The following is a 22,578-nucleotide window of genomic DNA, read 5'->3' as shown; positions in this document are numbered from 1 at the left end:
GACTTTTCTTCTTGCTTTCTTCACCTTTTTGTCTATTTAGCATAGTCATTTCATAGGTGAGAAGATTACCTCGTAGTTGATCAAATGTAAGTTGATCATAGAGCCTTCCTTCCACAATGGCGTTCACTTTGGAGTTCCATTTTGGTGTAAGGCTTGTAAGCACCTTGGTCACAATTTGTTTATCATTGTATTTTGTGCCAAGCATGCTTAGGTTGTTGAAGATCTTGGAGAGTCTTTCAAGAGCTTCTTCAATGCTCTCTTCATCTTTCATTTTAAAATTTTCCCATTCATGAACCAACATAAATACCTTTGATTCTTTAACGTGGTCGGTTCCTTCGTAAGTGATTTGGAGTTTATCCCAAATCTCTTTAGCGGTTTCACATGTAGAGATCTTCATATAATCATGCTCGTTAAGTGCACAATGAATGAAGTTGATGGCTTTATCATTCATTGCCACTTTCTTCCAATCATCGTCACTATATTCATTTTCTCCTTTCGGTACTTGCTTTAAGACGGAGACTTCTCCTTCTTTAGCGCTTGTTGTCTTTGTTGGAATGTGATTTCCATTCTCAATCACTTTCCAAATTCTCACATCTTGAGAACGGATCCAAATTCTCATCTTATTTTTCCAATAAGAGTAATTTGTTCCGCTAAAAAGAGGAGGTCTAGCGGTTGAGTTACCTTCACTAGTGTTGTTGTTGTTAAAGCTTGTGCTTGCCATGATCTTTTCCCTTAAACGGTTAAGTCTTTCAAAGGGTTAAGCTCTGATGCCACTTGTAGAACCTATGCACAATTACTCAAGAGGGGGGGTGAATTGAGTATTGCAACAACAATGAATCTTTTTGCGAAAGTTAAAGACAATATACAAAAGTGTTATTGTACTAGTATTTTTCCAAGAGCTTAACTCAATTGCTAAGCATTTATAAGGAGCTTTTACTTTCCAATAGACACCAACTCAAATAAATTGATCAAGCTTTTCACCAATCGGACATAAGCTATTCCTTAAGTACTTACGAAGCTACTTTTCGATCACAATTTATTTGCTCAAAGGTAAAAGACAATAATATTGAAGAGATGAGTTTGGAGAGATGCAAACGCTATTTAGAGTGGTTCGGCACAATCCTTGTCCTACGTCCACTTTCTTTCTCAATCGCTATTGAGAAGTTCCACTATTGCCAAGCTTCAAGGTGCTCGCGCAAAACCTTTTACAATCCGAGTCCTTAGTTTCTAACACCTCACGGTATATGATCACCACTTGTATACTAACCCACTCCACTTAGAGATACCTTCTCTAAGATTTGCCTTGAGTACTTAGTATACTTCTTTGGTATCCTCACCGACTATAGTGTTTATAACTCTTGACTCAACCTTGGAGATCACACTCCAATTTACAAAGTGTTACAAGAAAACAATTCTCAAAGAATTGTTGAGATGAAATGAGTACTCTCTAGAAGAGTGTATGATTACAAGTTTAGCACTATTGAACCAATTGATATTGCTCTCTCAAATTGTGTATTATAACACCTTAAAAATGTGTAGAATGAAAGAATATGAACAAGATAGTTTGCAAATACTCACATGTGTGAAATAAGACTTCAATCCATCTATTTATAGACTTCCCAAACCTTAGAAACGTTGGGGAGTTAATGGGATGGAGCCGTTTTGTCAAAACTAGCCGTTTTTTATGTTTTTGAATCATTTGCATCGATGCATAACACTTTGCATCGATGCAAATGTGTCTTTGAAGCTGAAATTTGAATTTTCAGCTAGGTTGCATCGATGCAAACATCTTTGCATCGATGCAGCAAGTCGTCGCATGCTTTGCATCGATGCAAGATGAGTGTGCATCGATGCAAACCTTAAAGAATGGCTTAAAATCACTTCAAAATACTTAGGATTGATCTCAAACTTGTTGGAGTCAATTCCTATGCCTTTGTACCTTTGAAAACAAGTTTTTAAACCATTTGGCTAGCATCGAATTGCAAGATGTGCATCAAAACATTTTGTGAGTGTGTGTTGAGAGATTTAGCAATTGGTTCTTAACAAGAAGTTACCTAAGTCCTAAGACACTATACTTGTCTTCAAATGTTGTGGACTTGAGTTTCTTGTTGTTGTTGTGTTGCTTTCAACTCTTCATTCCTCAATGTTGAATGTTGGTTGATCTTTCAACATGCTTGTCCATTCAAGTTGTTTGTTGGTTTGTCTTTCATGTCATTTGTTGGTTTGTCATTCATCAAAACCTACGAATACAAACTTCGCATACAAGCAACATGATTTACAACCATAACATAATATAGTAAAAGCGAGAAGGAATATAGAATGAAAGAAACTCAACCACCTTAGTTATCTTAGCGGTCGTTTTATTCTTCAGGTTGTGCTCTTCCTGTGAAGATGATTCGCCTCCCTTTGGTGCCATAAGAATAAACAGAAAACTTTTAAGCGAAGCGTCAACACCAAACTTAAAAGTTTGCTTGTCCTCAAGCAAAGGAGAATTGAAAACAGAAAGAAACAATTATTATGATGAAAGAAGAATAAAAGGATAAAAGAACAAGAGAGAATTAGGATTGGGAGAGAGAGAAAGAAAATTAAACTGGGCGGCGAACTAGTGTAGTTGTGCGGCGAAGGCGACGCATATGCGTGGGTCGCGAATTTTCCTTAATGACGCGTGAGCGTCAGGCACGCATCCGCGTGCCCATGATTTGTGCTATTCGCGCGAAGCTAGCCACGCGCATGCACAACTCTTTGTTCAGGTGGCTTGGGAACCAATAATTTCATGCGACGCGTGCGCGTGCATGACCGCGCACGCGTGAATGGCCATTTGTGCAGATGATGCGCACGCGTCAGGGATGCGTACGCGTGAACAAATTTTGTGCTTCTAGCACACTTCCAGCCCCAAGCCAGCACAACTCTCTGCCCAAACACTTATTTACGTCAACTTTTAAGGTCACGCGCGTGGATTGCCAAAATCACGAATGACGTGCACGCGTGGGGTATGCGTACGCGTTGGCTTGTTTGTGCGAAAAGGCTTCATTCTTGCGCCACTCCCGCGCAACTCTCTGGTCATTTTTATTTTCCACGCACACCCATCTGATGCGTACGCGTCAGCGACGCTTGGGCGTCGGGTGCTCTTTCTTTTTTTTTTTTTTTTGTTCGGCTCCTGTTCTAATATAGCTGCATGATCTGAAAAATAGTAAAAACTTAGTAAAAATCAAATAAGAAAGAAAAATACTACTATGAAAAATAGCTAAGGATACGAATTTATCGGGTTGCCTCCCGACAAGCGCTTCTTTAACGTCACTAGCTTGACGGTCGGTTCTGCTAGTTCAGCAGATGAGTGGACCTCTGGCGATCAATCTCGCCTCCAAGATAGTGCTTCAGCCTCTGGCCATTCACTGTAAATTTTCTGTCAGAATTCTCTTCCTGTATTTCCACATGACCATATGGTGAAGCTCTGGTAACCACAAACGGTCCTGACCACCGGGATTTCAGCTTTCCGGAAAAGAATTTGAGCCTTGAATTATCTAGAAGCACTCTCTGTCCTGGCTCAAAGACTCTGATGGCAATCTTCTTGTCATGCAGTAGCTTGGTTCTCTCCTTATAAAGCTTGGCATTCTCATAGGCTGAATATCTGAATTCATTAAGCTCATTCAACTGAAGCATTTGCTTAATTCCTGCAGCTTCTGAATCAAGATTCAGATACCTGATTGCCCAGTAAGCCTTGTGCTCTAGCTAAACTGGCAAGTGACAGGCTTTGCCATAGACCAACTGATATGGGGACATGCCAATTGGAGTCTTGTACGCTGTCCGGTATGCCCAGAGAGCATTATCAAGCTTCCTAGACCAGTCCTTTCTTGAAACACTGACGGTCTTCTTTAGAATCCTCTTAAGTTTCTTGCTAGAAACTTCAACCTGTCCACTTGTCTGAGGGTGATAAGGGGTTGCCACCTTATGACGGACTCCATATCTTTGCAGAAGAGAATCCAGCTGTCTGTTACAGAAGTGACTTCCTCCATCACTAATGAGTGTCCTTGGGACACCAAACCGGCTAAAGATATACCTCTGAAGAAAGCTCATTACCACCTTGGCATCATTGGTGGGTAGAGCCACAGCTTCTACCTACTTGGACAGATAGTCAACTGCCACTAGAATATAGTTGTTTGAATGTGAGGGTGGGAAAGGTCCCATGAAATCAATACCCCACACATCAAATAACTCAACCTCAAGAATCCCCTGCTGTGGCATTTCATGGTTGGCAGGGAGATTTGTGGCTTTTTCACATATGTCACAGTGTTTCACAAATGCTCTTGAGTCTCTGAAGAGAGTCGGCCAGTAAAATCCGCTCTGAAGGATCTTTGTAGCTGTCCTTTCACCACCAAAGTGGCCTCCATACTCAAAACCATGACAGTGCCAAAGAATCTGCTGTTTTTCTTCATCTGTGACACATCTTCAAATGATACCATCTGAACACCTTTTAAAAAGGTATGGTTCCTCCCAAATGTAGTACTTTGCATCAGTCAATAGCTTCTTCACTTGTTGCCTACTGTACTCCCTTGGAATAAAATTCATGGCCTTATAATTTGTAATGTCTGCAAATCATGGAGCCTGCTGAATGAGGAATAATTGCTCATCCGGAAACGTCTCAGTCACAGCTGTGGGTGATTGTACTCCTGCTTCAGGCTCAATTCTGGAGAGATGGTCAGCTACTTGATTCTCTGACCCTTTTCTGTCTTTTATCTCAATATCAAACTCCTGAAGGAGCAACACCTATCTGATTAATCTTGGTTTAGAATCCTGTTTGGTTAGAAGGTACTTCAAAGCAGCATGATCAGTATAAACAATAACCTTAGAACCAAGTAAATAGGACCTAAACTTATCAATAGCATACACAATAGCTAATAATTCCTTTTCTGTAGTTGTGTAATTCTTTTGAGCATCATTTAACACACGACTGGCATAGTAAATGACATGTACAAGCTTACCATGCCTCTGTCCTAAAACAGCTCCTATAGCAAAATCACTAGCATCACACATTAATTCAAATGGTAAATCCCAGTCAGGGGAGCTATAATGGGAGCAGAGGTAAGGTTTGCTTTCAAAGTTTCAAAAGCATGTAGACAATCAGAATCAAAGACAAAAGGAACATCAGCAACCAACAGGTTGCTTAAAGGCTTAGCAATTTTAGAAAAATCCTTTATAAATCTTCTATAAAATCCTGCATGACCCAAGAAACTCCTGACTGCCTTAATATTAATTGGTGGTGGTAATTTTTTAATTACCTCCACCTTTGCTCTATCAACCTCAATTCCCTTACTTGAAATTTGGTGTTCAAGAACAATACCTTCTGTAACCATAAAATGACATTTTTCCCAATTTAAAACAAGGTTTGATTCTTGACACCATTTCAAGACAAGAGATAAATGCTTAAGGCAAGATTCAAAAGAATTACCAAAGATAGAAAAGTCATCCATAAATACCTCAATAAACTTTTCAACCATATCAGAAAAAATTGAAAGCATACACCTCTGAAAAGTTGCTGGAGCATTGCAAAGTCCAAAAGGCATTCTTCTGTAGGCAAATACTCCAAAGGGGCATGTGAATACTGTCTTCTCTTGATCTTGAGGGTCTACTTCAATTTGGTTATATCCAGAATAGCCATCTAGAAAGCAATAAAATGCATGACCAGCTAACCTCTCAAGCATCTGATCAATGAAAGGTAGGGGGAAGTGATCCTTCCTTGTAGCAGTGTTGAGCCTCCTATAGTCTATACACATTCTCCATCTTGTGATTTTTCTTGTAGGAATAAGCTCATTCTCTTCATTCTTGATAACTATCATCCCTCCTTTCTTGGAAACTACCTGCACAGGACTTACCCAAGGACTGTCAGAAATAGGGTAAATAATACATGCTTCCCATAGTTTAATTACCTCTTTTTGGACCACATCTTTCATAGTTGGATTGAATCTCCTTTGTGGTTGCACAACTGGTTTAGCATCATCTTTAAGGAGGATCTTGTGCATGCACTTGGTTGGACTAATCCCCTTCAAGTCACTAATGGTCCACCCAAGAGCTGTTTAATGGCTCCTGAGCACTGAAATAAGCGCCTCTTCCTCTTCAGGCTTCAGGGAAGAGCTAATAATCACTGGATAGAAATCATTTTCACCCAAGAACATATATTTCAGAAAAGGAGGTAAAGGTTTGAGCTCAAGCTTGGAGGCTTCCTTTTCTGCTTTAGGCTTGTGAACTAGAGCCTTCTGGGGTGGTGAATCATCAACTTCCACTAACCCATATTCAGAGATAGGATCCAGAATGTCATCAAGTACCTCAGCTTCCAGTACTTCTTGAACAAGTGGTTCAACAACATCAATTATCATACACCCTTCAGAATCATTAGGGTGCTTGAGAGCTTCAAAAACATTAAGGACCACCTGTTCTTCATTGACCCTCAGGGTTAATTCACCCTTTTGTACATCAATCAGAGCTCTACCTGTAGCTAAAAAGGGTCTACCAAGAATAATAGAGGATTTTACATCCTCTTCCATGTCTAATATAACAAAATCAACAGGAAAAATAAAGGGTCCTATTTTCACAAGTAAATCCTCAATAACACCCACAGGTAATTTAATAGAAAGATCAGCAAGTTGAAGAGAAATATGAGTGGGTTTTACCTCCTCAATTTGAAGCTTTTTTATCACTGAAAGTGGCATGAGATTGATGCTAGCTCCAAGATCACATAATGGTGCAAGGAATCACAAAACTCCCTGGATCTTGCATTTTCTCAGGAAGTTTATGTTGAATAATAGCATTGCATTCCTTGGTTAACACCACGGTTTCTTTCTCCTTCCAATTCCTTTTGTTAGTCAACGATTCTTTCATAAATTTATCATAAAGGGGCATTTGCTCAAGAGCCTCTGCAAAAAGAATGTTGATCTGTAGCTTCTTGAAGACATCTAAAAATTTAGAGAACTACTTTTCTTTTGAAGCCTTCTGAAGTCTCTGAGGATATGGCATTTTTGGCTTGTATTCAGGAGCCTTTGGCAATGTAGGATACTTGTTAAGAGAGTCAGGGAACGGGTTGTCTGCACGCTTTGGAGGGGCATGCTCTACTTCTTCCTTCTTCTCCTCTGAAGCTTTCTTTTCAACTAGCTCATCATTGGCCCTTGTCTCAGAGCCAGCTATTTTACCACTTCTCAATTGAATAACCTTGCAATCTTCTCTTGGGTTCACCACTATATCACCTGAAAATGTACTTGCAGACCTTTCAGGTATTTGCTTACTCAGTTGGCCCATTTGCACCTCTAAGTTTCTAATGGAGGCTCTGGTTTTCTGCATAAAACTCATCATCATCTCCCAGTTAGAATCTTCTTGAGATTTAAAGTTTGCCTGCTGAGGTGGTTGTGGCTGCTGAGACTGAAATTGGCAGTTATTGTGATTGTTCTGTTGGAAGCCGCCCTGAGAATTATTGTTGAAATTCTGAGGTCTCTGAGGTTGGTCCCTCCACCCAAAATTTGGGTGATTTCTCCATCCCTGATTGTATGCCTTAGAGTATGGATCATTATTGGGATTTCTAGGGCCACTCCCCATGTAATTGACCTGTTCAGAAGAGCATTGAGCATAGTCATAGTTATCATTTTGCACAAAGTTACCTGTCATGTCATAAGATATCTCTTGAGATGGGTTTTGGGTGTTGATAGCTGAGACTTGCATTTCACCCATCTGTTGAGTAAGCAGATTTATTTGCTGAGACATAAACTTATTCTGAGCAAGAAGAGCATTCAGAGCTTCTACTTCCATAACACCCTTCTTCTGATGAGCCTCAGAGTTCACAGGATTCCTGTTAGATAAGTATAAATATTGGTTGCTAACAACCAATTCAATCAGCTTAATAGTCTCCTCCAATGTCTTCTTCTTGTGCAATGAACCACCTACAGAATTATCTAAGCACATCTTGGACATTTCACCCAAACCTTCATAAAAGATGTCTAGTTGGGTCTATTTAGAGAACATGTCCGGAGCGCATTGCCTAATTAGTAGCTTGTACCTCTCCCAAGCTTCATAAAGAGTTTCACCATCCCTCTGCCTGAAGGTCTGAACTTCCACCCTAAGCTTAGTCAGCTTCTTTGGTGGAAAAAATTTAGTAAGAAACCCAGTAACAACCTTGTCCCAAGTATTCAAACTCTCCTTGGGTTGTGAATCTAGCCATAGCTTTGCTCCATCCCTCAGAGCAAACAGGAAGAGCATGAGTTTGTACACTTCTGGGTTCACTCCATTTGTCTTCACAGTGTCACAAATCTGCAGAAAATTAGAAATAAATTGATTTGGGTCTTCGTGGGAAAGACCATGATACTGGCAGTTTTGTTGCACCAGGGTGACCAATTGTGGCTTCAACTCAAAGTTGTTCGCAGTTATAGGAGGCACCACAATGCTTTTACCATAGAGATCTGCAGTAGGAGCAGAGTAAGAGCCAAGCACTCTCCTTTGTTCTTTATTCCCATTCGGATTTGCCACATTGACATTAACAGCATTATGATCCATAGTGGATTCTGCAGCCTTGCAAAGTCTTGCTTGTTGTAAACGTCGCCTGAGAATCTTTTCAGGTTCAGGATCAAATTCTAAAAGAGGTTCCTTGTCTCTGCTCCTGCGCATAAACAAACAGAAGACAAGAAAAGATGGGATTCTCTACGTCAGAGTGCAGATAACTCCCAGTGAGGTAACCTATGTAAAATACTAAAATAAAATTACTAAATAAATAAATAAATAAATAAAAATTCGAAAATAATAACTGAATTAAAAAAATTCGAAAAATTAATAGGAAAAATAAATAGGAAAAATAAAATTAACTAGGTGACACCAAACTTAATTTCAGAAATTAAAAAAATATTAATACTATTATTAGAGAAAATTTTGAAAATAATAAGGCAAAATTTAAATAAAATTAAAACTAAAACGTCTAATCTAAGCAATCAAACAACTGATAGTTGTTAATCACAGCCAATCCCCGGCAACGGCGCCAAAAACTTGGTGCGGTGTTTACAACCACAAACTAACCGGTAAGTGTACCGGGTCGTACCAAGTAATACCTCAGGTGAGTGAGGGTCGATCCCACGAGGATTGATGGATCAAGCAACAATGATTGATTGATTGGCTTAGTTAGACAAACAGAAAATAGTGTTTGAATATTCAAAGAGCATTAAACAATCGTGCAGAAATTAAAATAGTAAAGTAAATGAGTTGGGAATGAAATATGGAGAAAACAGTTAAGGTTTTAGAATTATCTAATTTTCTGGATTAACTTTTCTTACTAACTATTTTAATCATGTAGGATTTAATTTATGACAAATTATATGTGACTAGACCCTAATTCCTTAGACCTTTCTAGTCTCCTCTAAAATTCATCAACAGCCAATTCTTTGGTCAATTAATTCCAATTAGAGGGTGATGATCAAATTCCAGTTTATATGCCACAAAAACTCTAATTACCCAAAAATAAAAGGATTATATGTCACGTATCCCGTTAAATCCAGATAATTAAAATTTAGGAGAATATATTTTCAAGTTGTTGTTCAAGTAAAGAGCTTTTTCAAGTTATACAAGAACTCAAATAGAAAGAGGGTCATACTTCCGTTCCACCCAAATTCATAAGATAAAGAGCGAAAACAATTCTTAAATTATAAATCCATACATGAATTAAAATAGAAAAAGCAATAAAATCAATCCATACAAATAGACAGAGCTCCTAACCTTAACACTGGAGGCTTAGTTGCTCATGATTCAGAGAAAAAAATAAGGATTGTAAATTGGAATGGAATAATGTTGTTTTGGAACCTCCTGTTGGAATCTCTTTTTATATCTAATCCTAATTAATTTAAAATCTATCTTCTTAAACTAAAATAATATCTTTTCCTATTTTTGAATTAAAAATAAAGTTTAAATCAAAATTAATTAAAGCAATCAGCATGTCTTCAATTGATGGGTGGGGACCACTTGCTTCGTAGGGTCCACGCCTAACTTGGAGTGGGCATAATCATTCTTGTGTGAATCCCTCTTGAGTCTCTGCTATCCCCTGGCTCTAGTATGAGTTTCTGGGCCAAAAACTGGGTCGAAACTTGGCCTGAAATCGCCCCCAGCATTTTCTGCGTTTTCTGCATATCGCGCATGTCACGCGTACGCGTCGGTCACGCGTACGCGTCGATGGCCTTTTTCGCGTGTCACGCGTACGCGTCAGGTACGCGCACGCGTCGCTGAGGAAATCTTCAAATCATGCGTACGCGTCAGTCACGGGCACGCGTCGCGATGGAAAGCTCCAAATCACGCGTACGCATCGCTCCTCGTTGCCATCTCCTTTGGTTCTTGTGCTACAGAAACTCCATCAAATCCAGCCGAATGCTACCTAAAATAAACAAAATTGCAAAAGACTCAAAGTAGCATCCATATTGGCTAAAAGATAATTAATTCTTTATTAAAATCAACAAATTAAATGCAAATTCACTAGGAAAAGATAGGAAAGATGCTCACGCATCAGCTGTCATAGGAGAGCAGATGTGACATTGTTTGGGTCTTAGTGCCAAATGTAAAGTGGGGACGCCCACACATTGAGAACTGTTTTCCAAATGTATGCTTATTGATTTGGAAAGTCACACTGTATGCGGCCTAGTCGTACGACTTAAAGTCACATTGTATGCGGCCTAGCCATACGACTTATAAGCACACTATATGCATCTGAAAAGCCATACCTTAGACTTGTACCCGGGTAATGTCGGGAGCGGGTAGGCAACCGACACATGAGCTCATGGCCTGCACAAAAGATTGACATGCATCATGTTGTTTGCACATTTGCATTTGGTTGTGTTTACTTGTATTACTTCTCTGTGATTGTGTTGTTTGACTTGTTTGTATGTTGGTTTAGACCTCTTACTTGTGCTATTAGTTTGCGAATGTATTGAAGTGTTTAAGAATTGATGTTGTGAGTGTTGAGGATTAATTATGTGATTGAGAGATGAGTAATGTGATTAGTTTTATATTTAAAATTTGATTTGAGTTTGGAGATTTCAAAAGAGGTAATTAGTTAGTTAAAGTAAAACCAAAAGTATTTTTAAAAAGGTTTGATAGAAATATAGTTTTTTTTAGTAAAGTTAATTATTTGTATTTTATTTCGCTACTTTTACGGTATTTTTATTCCCTACTGAGAATGTGTGGTTTGTTCTCACCCCAAAGTCTCTCCCCTTTTCTGTGACACGGGTTTGAAGACTCAGTTTGAAGCTGTGGACGATTATTAGTCTTATTTGAGTTAAGTTTATGCGTTGAGTTGCTTTCATAGAATTCTCTCGCATTTGTTATTAAGCTCTTATTTTATACAGAGGAATAGGAATTGTATCTGAGTTTCATTTGAATTCTTTTGTATAATATTTATTATTATTAATAATTATGTGATTATTATTATTTGAAGATCTTTGAAATGTGGTTTTAATTAATAGAAACAAAATTTTCCAGCTTTTCTTAAAAATTGAAATGCGAAATCGAACTAAAGGCTCAATAATAAATAACGAAAATAGGTTAGTAATGTCTCACTTTTGATATGATCATGACGTGCTAAAAGTTAAAGTGTTACAGTAATAAATCAACTATCTACAGCATATATCTGCATTCATATTTAGGGGTGTCCATGAATCGGATCGTATCCGCATATCCGCGGTAAATATCCGCATCCGATCCGAAAATTGCGGATATGATCCGATCCGCAAATTGATCGGATCGGATCCGATTCGCATCCTTTGCGGATCGGATCGCGGATATCTGCTCTACATCCGCGTATCCGATCCGTGGATCCGTAGATCCACGCTATAATAATTAAAATATATATATATATATATATATATATATATATATATATATATATATATATATATGTTTGATATTATATTTACTTGTTTGTATGTTTTAGTTAGTAATTATTATTCATATATTGTATTATTTTATTTTTGTTATTTAGAGAGAGTTTGATTAAAAATATTTTAGGAATAAATAAGTTTAAAAGTATGAAAGAAATATTTTTATCGAATTTTTTTACATAGAAATATAATTAAAAAGAGAAGGTTTAATTATGCGGATATATCCGATATCCGATATCCGATCCGATCCGCAACGCGGATCGGATCGGATCGAATCCGGCATTAAAAAAGTGCGGATATCATATCCGATCTGATCCGATGAAAATTGTACGGATCGGGTCGAATTTTCGGTCATATCCGATCCGATCCGATCCACGGACACCCCTATTCATATTCAGTGGCTGTCTTCGCGTCCACCACACGCGTCAGAATCCATGCTACTCCACGTGAGTTCCTCACCCTAGGGAAAAAAAATGTGTTTGCTCGTGCTATCACTCACCCAACTAGGGTTATGACACTTCAAGTAACTATCTACTACTCCAAGTTTAAATTTCGTAATCTTATATATTTCTATTATAATTTTTTATATTATTATTAGGACAAAATGCACAATTAAATTAAATATAAATTCAAATTATATAATTTTATTAAATTGAAAAATATTACCTAAATTTTTTTAAAACACATTCTTATATAATTCGAATGAGTCACATTCGAATTAGATAAACTAACACTAATTTAAATTAGGCCAATTCAAATTAATAGTGATACTTATAATTTGAATTTAACCAATTCAAATTATACATGGATGTAGTTTTAAGATAGTTCAAATTAAGGTGATTCTAATTATACATGCAAGAAACGTCCCTAATAATTCGAATGAGCCTGTTTTATTAATTATTGATATGCTTTGATCTATTTTACTGATTATTGATCTGTTTTATTGAACGTTTTGCTGGATTGCTGACTGTGATTTGGTCTAAGTTTACATAATACATGCCCACGTTAATTAAGCAAAGGCCATGAATATTATGTAATGGACGGCACGAAGGCCAAAAGTTCCTAAAATTCTTGAACACCCCGCCCCCCCCCCCAAAAAAAAGAAGACAATACATTAGTGCCATCTCTTTGTACTACTGATATAAAATTTTATATACATATATAAGATAAATTAAATCAAAGAGGGTATACAATTAATAATAAAGATTAAAGAATCCTTGTAGCCACACTATATATTCACTAGTAGTAAAGACCAAATTAAATAAATCAAATGCTTAAAAACAAAAACATAATAAGTATGGTTTTCAAGATCCTTATTGTCTCCATTTTAATGCTTCATTTTGCCGCCACACTTAAGCATGCATAGATAGGTTTGATTAATAATTATTTGAGAAATTATTTATTTATTTATTTATGAAACAGAGATTCTAGGGTTGGCAATGGGTAGGGTAAGGTAGGGTTTGGACCCTACCCTAATCCTATCCGCGGGTTGAAAATTCTATTAAAATTCCACCATACTCTACTCGCGGGTTGAGAATCTCTCAACTTTAACTCTACCCGCACCCTAAAGTTCTAAACCCTACCCTACCCTACCCTACCCGCAGAAATATCAAATTTTTTCAAAGTAAATATAAAATTCAATCATTTCAAATTTTATACATATTAATAACATAAAAAATAATAAACTAATGCTCTAAATTACTAAATTAACTAACTAGTTTAGTGGTTGTTCACTTATTATAAATCATTACATAAGAGAGGTTGTGGATTTAACTCTCACTTCCTTCACTATATACCTAATCTTTATAAAATATGTGTTATATTTGAGGTGCGGATAGAGTAGGGTAGGATACACCCTAAACCCGTACCCTACTCTACCCGCAAGCATATCCGGACCGTACCCTATCCTACCCGCAGCGGGTAGGGTATCCTACCCTACCCTACCCGAACAAATTGAACCGGATTGAGTACCCACGGGTAGGGTATGAATTGCCATTCCTAAGAGATTCTAATCAAACACAGATGCGACAATCGACATAAAGGGGCGGCGCACTATTCACCTCTTTTTGTGTTTGGGCTTTGTATTATCAATTTGGATTATTATTTAACCATACCCGTTTATGATTTTATCTTCCTTGAGAGTAGAAAACAATGATGCAAAATGTTTTTGCCCATTAATTATTAAATTAGTAGGTGACCTATATGATCACATCATGGAATTAACTAATTTATTTACCCTCATCATAAGTTTAACGGCCATTATTCACAAAAAAAAAAAAATAAAATAAAATAAAATAAAATAAAATAAAAAATAGCCCTACCATAAAAGGTATATATGTTGGGAAACATTTCAAGTATACCGGAAAGTACCGGTGCACCAATTATTTTAACCGTTGATTTTAATTAATATATATTATATATATTTTTTATAATTCAGATCAACGATTAAAATAACTGATGCACCGGTACTTCCAGTGCACTTGAAATGTTTCCTATATGTTGTAATGTTGATAACTTCCTAGGGTCTAGGGTTTTTAATTTTTCAGAGGGTTGCCCTAGTGGCTAGGAGAATTGATCAAATAAAATATCATTTGATATTTAATATATATTATAAATTATAAATTATAAATTATAAATTATAAATTATGATACATTATAAAGTATAGTGTGTGCGAGGGTCCTAACTTAGTCAAATGGAAGACTCCTTTCCACATAGCATGACTTTTATTGTTTTTCAAAGGAGTTTCTCGTAGTTATTAAACTCGGTTCGATTCGGTCAATTCAATCGAAAACTTGGTTATTCGGTTATTTGGTTATTCGGTAGAAATTGGTATAATATGGTCGATTTTCAGTAAAATTGGTGACCTGATCGATTAATTTAACCCGGTTCAGATTGGGTTTTTTTAACTTAAAAATGGCGTCGTTTCAGGGTGTCCTCCCCACCCCTCTGTTGAATGAAACCCTAATCTAAATGGAACCCCCAATTAGGAGTGGCAAGCGGGAAGCCCGCCCCGCCCCGCCAGAAGCCCGCCCTTTGGCGGGCTGGCCCACCCCGCCCCGCCTACTGAGGCGGTCCCAGAATCCCAGCCCACCCTGCCTAATGGCGGGTTGGCGGGCCGGCGGGCTAAGCCCGCCAAATATCCTCTTTTTTTTTTACTATTAACTACTAAGTAATATATATAATTTCACAACCATATTAATAAATTTATAATTTCTGATGGCATAAAAAATTATATTTTTATATTCACAAACATTAAATTCTTTGTAATTATAAATATCTAATAAATATAACTATAAATCAAATTTTCATTCAAAATATAAGTATAAATATTCTCTCCAAAATAAAATAAACATAATCCAAAAATAATTATAAATATTGTCTCTAAAATAACATAAACATAATTTAAAATACTCAATTTTTATCTTCATACTCTTGTAAGTTAGGTTGGGAGAAGTTAGGTTTTGGCAAAAAAATTGCAAAAATACCCCCTCACTAAAAAAATCTTAGCCCGGCGGGGAAGCCTGCCCCGCCCCGCCCCGCCAAAGCCCGCGGTTTAAGCGGTGCGAGTTAGGCGGGCTTTTGCTATTTGGCGGTTCCGATTTTTCAGTCCGACCCGCCTTTTTTGGCGGGTTATGCGGGTCGGCCCGGCGGGTTTAGGCCCGTTTGCCACCCCTACCCCCAACCCCCAGTCTCGTCTCTCTTCTCTCTCGACAGTCCCTCACTCACGGCCTCACCCTCACCTCATCACTCTCTCGTCTCTCTCCTCACCTTGTCAGTCGTCACTCTCAGTCTCTCACAGCCTCATCTCGTCACTCTCTCGGTCTCGCACTCGTCTGAGACTGAAGGTCGTCATCATGGTCTCGTGCCCTTGCGTTCACTTTGTCGGCGGCAGAAACAGACAGAACCAGTCAAGCAGCATTTGCTCCCTTGGGTGATGGTGGTGGTCGACTTCTTGTTTCGTCGCGGTCTCGGAACCAGTCAACCAAGTGAGCTCCCTTCAAGTTTTCGACCCTGTTCTTTCTCTGGTTTAGTGTCAATTTTGGTGAAATTATTGTTGTTGAAGTTGAGCAAATTTTAATTAGAATTGTTGTTGAATCTGGTGGTTGTTGATGTTGTATTTGGTTTTTTAGAATTGCTGCTGAACCTGAGCAAATTTCTTTGTTGCTGGATAACATCATTGCTTTGAATTTTGTTGCTGGATAACAGAGTTGAATACTTGAATTGTTGAATTTATTGTTAAATTTGCTGGATAATAAAGGAAATATACTATGCAGAATCCTTGGTGGATTCTATTGCAGATGGAAACTTTTTTAGGCCTGAATATAAACTAAACTCTGAATTCTGTGGGAGTTCTGTGATTACATCTTGCACTTCATTATTAAATATTGTTCTAGTGTAAAATTTGGAATTAAGTAACATGAAAAAATTGCATTTTGAGCCTGCAACTCAGTTGGATCTAATAGGCATTCTCAAACATAAAATTAGAAGGATATTTAAATGAATTGTTTCAAGTCCTCTGTTGATATCCATAGCAAGACCAATTTTGCCTACATTTGATGGGTTGGTGTTACTTTAAAAAATTTGAATGTTTCTGAATATTTTAAAAACTAGGCTAGATCGGCCGGTCAAATTGGTTCAATCAGAAACCAACGTGTAGAATGATCCGATTCTTCTCCTAAAACCGTTGATCCTCAAACCGTTCTGAAACCGTTAAACCGGTCGGCAATAGGCCGGTTGGATTGGATTGAAAACCGACCGATTCGTGTGAAACGACGTCGTTTTCCCTATTTTTTTTTAAAAAAAACAAAAAACAAAATCCCCCCACCCGGTTAACCCCCCCCCCCCCCCCCCACACACACACCAAACACTCCCTTTGAAACAGGTAGCCCTAAGGATCCCCAGACCAAAAACCCACCTTCGTCGCCGGAACCGCCGCCGCCGTCCGTGGTTGTCGGCGTCTTCGCGGCCTCCTCCTTCCCCTTTCCCAAACGCATACGGCCAGAGCTTCTCTTCTAGCTCGGCACGTCATCCATTCCGCCGGTGGAGTCGCTGTTCGAGGCTTCCAGCTGCTGCGCCGTCATCTCGCTGTCGTGTCGCCGTCGCCTCGCCGTTGACGTCCTGCTGTAATGGAAGGTTAGTGGCACTGTGATTTCTGTTGAGTACTTGGATTATTGAATTTGAATGTCTCTGAAGTCTGAATGAGTGATTTTTGATTTTGAATGTCTCTGATTACTTGATTAGTGATTTGTATTTTGAATCTGAAATTTGTGATAACTGATAAGTGATTTGTTCTGCTGCTGTTGCCGATTTTAAATTTATGTTAGTTCTTAGTAAACTCATAACCATTGAATTGTGGCGTTTTCCCTCAAATTAATTTTGGTTCATGTGAGGTAATTGGTGTTTAGGGTACAAAGTGGAAACCTGCGACCTCCCAAGTGGAAACCTGTCTTTAAAATGACAAATATACTCAAAATGTTGTATGAGATAAGCTTACTGTTCATTTATGCAAAATCTACGTCAACTTGAATACATATATTCTACCAAGAAGCTTTGCTTTGCTTTTATTTTTATAATTTTATATATTTATTTAATTATGACCGGTCTACCGGGTGAACTAGTGACTCATCGGCTGAACCAGTGACCCGGTGACCCGATCGTATGATTGGGTTGATTACCGGTTCAGTTCTGATAACTATGGGTCTCTCACACCTTTTTTTGGGCAAATATTGGTGGGAAAGTTTGGTTACCGGCTCCTTTTTGTGACCAATAAAAATCTATTGACCCCTCAATAGATTGATAGATACTATTATTACCATGCCAATGAGTGAGATATATGTGTATATATATATATATATATATATATATAGGCAAAGATTGCAACATGTTATATCTTTTCTTTATTATTTATGGTTGTATTATGAGGCATATGTTGAGCATTTAAGCAACATGTAACCCTAATACCGTATTCCTCAAGTCAAATTAAAGTTGATTGCCTTTGACTTTGTTTTAAGGGGAAAAAAGTTGTCACAAGAAAAAACATTTTATGAATTCTTATTGTTCTTCACAATTAATATAATGATGCATGTATATTCACATCGTATAGTGTAAATGTGAGTGAAAGTTGAGATATTTATGCATTGATCTAGAAGGGAGAAATATGTTTGGAAAATTTTAAAGTGTACTGGTATTAAAATTTACTGAAACACCAGTGTACCGATATATTTGAAAGCTTTCCAATATATTTTAAGGGACCCGTTTTGCAAGCAGAATATTAGAAAGATATAAAAGCCCATCAAAGATTGAAATTTGAAAGAGCATGCTTCTTCACTTTACCACTTATCTCATTCAAACTCTCCTCTCTGCTATGCACAAACCCTATCAACCTTAACCTGCAGTTAACAAACACCAACATTGGATGTCAACGACCCTTTAGATTTCGAGTTAGAGGATGAATTTCTCAAACCCGCGCCCAAAGTTAGCAATAAAAGGTACCCTTTTCCCTCTTCAAAGTTTTTATTTTGAACTTTTCTTTTTTGTGGTTACGGGGAATTTTTAGGGTTTAATAGTTTCTATTATCTAACTTCAAAAACCAAGTACATGATTTGATTTGGATTACTTAGGGTTGGGTCGGTAAATGTTGCTTACTACTAACTTATGGAAAATTTTGAGTCTGGATTAGGAGAAAGAAGGTTATTGGGTTGGATGATCTTCTTACTGATCATTTAAAACAACAGAATGAGAAGGAAAATCCAAACACGAAAAAGGCTAAGAAGGATGCCTGTTCCTATGATGATGATGATGAAGATCTCAGGGAAGCTTACTTGACAAAACTTGTTGAGAAGTGTGAAAATCAGGCAAAATAGTTTATTCCCCTTGTTCTTATTTTTGTAATGTTTTACCTTTCATTGTTATTATTTTGCCTTTATTTCTTCATTGTCGATTACTACTTAGGTTTTAATGGTTTTATTCCACTTGGAGGGAAAAGTCTTGTTATTTTCATTGTCTGTCATTCAGTAGCAATTGCTTGGATTGTTCTGTGCAGTTGAACGATTTTGGTGAAGAAGAAGATATTCCTCTCTGGGGAGTGAAAGTTTTTGGAGATAAGGTTATTATACTAACTCAATTCTCTGATATCATCTATCATCTATGTATGGCTTGCTGTTGGTTTTAAGCTTGGATGTATGAGAATAGGGATGTTTCTTTTCATGAGATGCAGAAGACCTTTTCGCCGCTGGAATTTCCTGAGCTTGGAAGTTGCAACCTCCTGCAGTCATTTTTGAACAGTGAGCTGAATTCTGTGGTGGAATTGGCAGCAGAAAAAGGTTGCTATGGCATTTTGTTTGTTCAGTCAGTATTTTTGGCACTTTTTGTCGACTCATAGGCCATTTCCTTTTGGAATTGCAAAATACCAAGTAGTGCTTGATTTAAGTCAGGATGCTGCATTGTTTCAGGTGATAACTTTCTTGAAGGATTGCTCATCAATGGTTGGCTTCCAAAATTAGCATTCCTCTGTGGTCATATAGAAAAACCAGTAGCCATTTGGTCCTTCAACACAAGTGGGTGAAAGTTTAGTCTCATGTTATGTTGTTACCAGCTTTAAGCATAGCAGTCAGATTGTCACTCATCTATTTTTGTTTTGTTCGTTCAGTGTTATATTCATCAAATGAAGAGCTTCGAAACTCATCCTCTGACTTTTGGTCTGCAGTTCTCTCTTCTAGAAAAGAGGTAAAGACATGTTTGTTATGTTTCCTTTTGGTAATGATAGATGTTGGTAGCAGTAACAATTATGACTGAGCATGTTTCGTTTGAATCTATTTTCAATTGATACGTTAGTATTAAATACAGAATCATTATTTTTAGGTTGATCAATTGCCTGTCGAGATTGGTTGGTTTCCTGAGTACTCAGATTTGAGAACAGCTCTTGACACTTATGGGTTTCTTTTTGAATTTTCATCCAGTGGTGAACCCAAAAATTTAGGTAACTATGTTGAGATATTTGCAGTGTTTCAAGTGTAACAACAAAGACATTGCTACATATATTTATTTCCATCCTTCTAAGAAAATCTGTCTTTGTATCCTAGATTCTGACACTGGAGAACCACCCCAAAATATTAGAGCCTGGCTCAAATTTGTCACTGCTTGTTGTCTAATACGGTAAGCCACAACAATGTGTCTACTTAGACAATTATGTGAATTGGTTTTCTGTTACTTTTGTTACCTTTGGCACACTTAAAGAATTGGCTTAAAGAATAGAAGGATTAAGTGTTTACTAATGACTTTTTGCATATCGTAGTTTTTTTACCATCACTGATGTCTAATGTACCTTGGTGATTTGTGATTAAGTGTTTATTTGAAACTTCAGTATATATTTTGCACATTTAAGGTGTAAATCCTTGTTCTTTTAAGCTCTATCATTGGTTTATTTTAAGTGTTTTTGGGACATGATTTATGATTTGTCATCGTTGTTTATTGGTGTGACAATGTCAACTTATGCCTTTTTATGCTCACTGCAGGAGTAAAAGACCAGTATTTTCTGTTGTAGAAGCTGAAGAACTCGTTGAAATTATTATATGTCTATTCCTAGATCGCCAGTTTCAAGGTTTATTAGTGCTTTTGAATGATTGCATGCAAGCGATTGTCAATTACTTCACAGACCAAGAATGGCATTCAAGTTGTGGGAACGTAGCAAAATTCGTTGCTTCCAGGTTGTTATTACTTTTTAGTGCCAGTAATAATAATGTAGTACTTGAACTATGAACTTAGTAGCTTTATTTATCTACCCAATTGTAGCTTTGTTTAATGCTTGATAATTAAACTTAATAGAGAAGTGATTATCATCTCTGCAAGTTGGATCAAACTATTTTATACTCTGTTAATTCTTAGTGCTGAGATATTTATACATTCTGAATTTCTGTATGTGGTAATCATCAATGAAATCAGTCAGCATTAATTAGTGCAAACTGTAAATAAACAAGCTGAAGTGTAATTTAGTGCTTGCCCAATTACTTTATCTTCGCTTCCTTTCTCTTATTCTAACTGGCTTGGACGTGCAGAGTCTCAAAGGATCTGAATTGCATCCAATCTGTTGAGTGCATACCCGTAGCCAGCTCCCGTTGTAAGCAACTTAAGAGTGCTGTGGCGTATCAGAACCTACTTTCCTGTTTTAATGGAGTATGTTGCTTTCCCTTTTACCACTCAATTTGTGTTCTGCTTATGTATGTTTCCATGTACTATTACCTGTTTCAATATTTTCCACCAGTTTAATTTCTAAATTATCATATATTTTTTTAATGCATTCTTGGATCATTTGTCAATATCATTGCAAAATCAAAATGCACTCATAACTCAACAATTATTACCACCAAATTAATTGCATCCATATCTCAAAAATCTTGATACAGTTTTTGTGTCAAGCCAACAGTGGAGAAGACATCCTGAGATTGCTTAGGGCAATTAACTTCAAAGACAAAAGTTGTGATTTCTTCAAGATGTACATTCACCTAGTTTTGACAGAGAACTGGGTTTTGTCCAACTCATTAATCGAAGACAATCCAGTAATCTATGAAATGTTCTGTCTTCTTCTAAGACAATGCTCTAGCTTGATTTCAGCGACAGACCTACGATCATATGCGTCAAAGGTGAGCGAAATGTCTTTCTAATTATCAACCCGTGCTGCGATCAAATTTAAAGAAATGATTTTGTTATACAGGTTCGTCATAGGGCCGCATATCTTATGCACTTCTCCATCTACAAGTAGTTGGTTTCTGGTATGTATTGTACAGTATACTATTCACTTCATGGATAAACCTGAACCCTATAAAGAGAGTTGTTCATGTTAAGAGATAAAGACATAAATGTTTTTGGTGTCATTGTTTTTCATAACATCCTCTTTCTTCTTGTGTAGCCTTAAATGGCCATATTTGAAGGGCGAGAGGTTGGAAGATTGAAGTGGCATGGGTCAGCAACCTTATTTTGACTGAGATTCTTCCGACTCCCGGATGTTTTTGCTTCTTGTTGGGTGGCATGAATCAATATCTAAGTTATAAGTAGCTGACAATTATCTACCTTTTTTTCTAATTACCTTTTGTTAAATGCCATGCATTTGTGAAGTCCATTGTATATCAATCAAACTCTTTTAACCAAAGCTACATCTCACGTTGCATTTCTTTGTCTGAGTTGGCAAAAACCAAAGAGTAAGAAATTACAAGGGAAAATGAAAAATTTAGAAACAGATATCAAATGAGACTGCGCTTTATAAGTGCATAAGGTTTGATGTTGGTCATTAGATCTGACTAGTTTAGTGTCATAATATTATTGTTTTTTTTATTTTTTGGTCGGTGGATTGAACAACCCCCAATCCTAGGTGTCCCAATGGATTGGACAACCCTCAATCCTAGGTACCCCAATGGATTGGACAATCTCCAATCCTAAGTACATAGTACACACCCAAACACTTCTCATATACTTACCAATTTTTTTCTTCTCGGTTGCAGCTGGTAGGACTCGAACCCGAGACCTTTGAAATGGCGAGGGGCGGATATAATATTATTGTTGAATCCTATTCCTAAGCTAGTATGCTGTAAGGTTTTGTATTTGGACTGTTTGGGTCGGACAGCCCAACCGGACCTATTGGACCTCAGCACTCAAAAGCCCATTCAGTTTAAATAACATCTCCAAAACAAAATATGAATG

At 37.4% G+C, this 22,578-nt stretch overlaps 1 protein-coding gene across 1 annotated transcript; it reads left to right on the top strand.

Annotated features, from left to right (window-relative positions):
• Positions 1 to 16,739: 16,739 nt before the first annotated feature.
• On the top strand, positions 16,740 to 22,030 carry LOC112727766 (uncharacterized). Its single transcript, XM_025777665.3, has 13 exons — positions 16,740 to 17,019; positions 18,566 to 18,740; positions 18,929 to 18,991; positions 19,103 to 19,208; positions 19,338 to 19,442; positions 19,535 to 19,611; positions 19,747 to 19,864; positions 19,968 to 20,040; positions 20,400 to 20,591; positions 20,940 to 21,057; positions 21,288 to 21,524; positions 21,596 to 21,653; positions 21,791 to 22,030. Coding segments are annotated over exons 5-12 (864 nt in total). The 5' UTR covers positions 16,740 to 17,019; positions 18,566 to 18,740; positions 18,929 to 18,991; positions 19,103 to 19,208; positions 19,338 to 19,441; the 3' UTR covers positions 21,644 to 21,653; positions 21,791 to 22,030.
• Positions 22,031 to 22,578: the final 548 nt, after the last annotated feature.

Source organism: Arachis hypogaea, chromosome 12 (assembly GCF_003086295.3).
Source record: "Arachis hypogaea cultivar Tifrunner chromosome 12, arahy.Tifrunner.gnm2.J5K5, whole genome shotgun sequence".
Taxonomy (NCBI): domain Eukaryota; kingdom Viridiplantae; phylum Streptophyta; class Magnoliopsida; order Fabales; family Fabaceae; genus Arachis; species Arachis hypogaea.
This window is presented reverse-complemented; position numbering and strand designations above follow the sequence as displayed.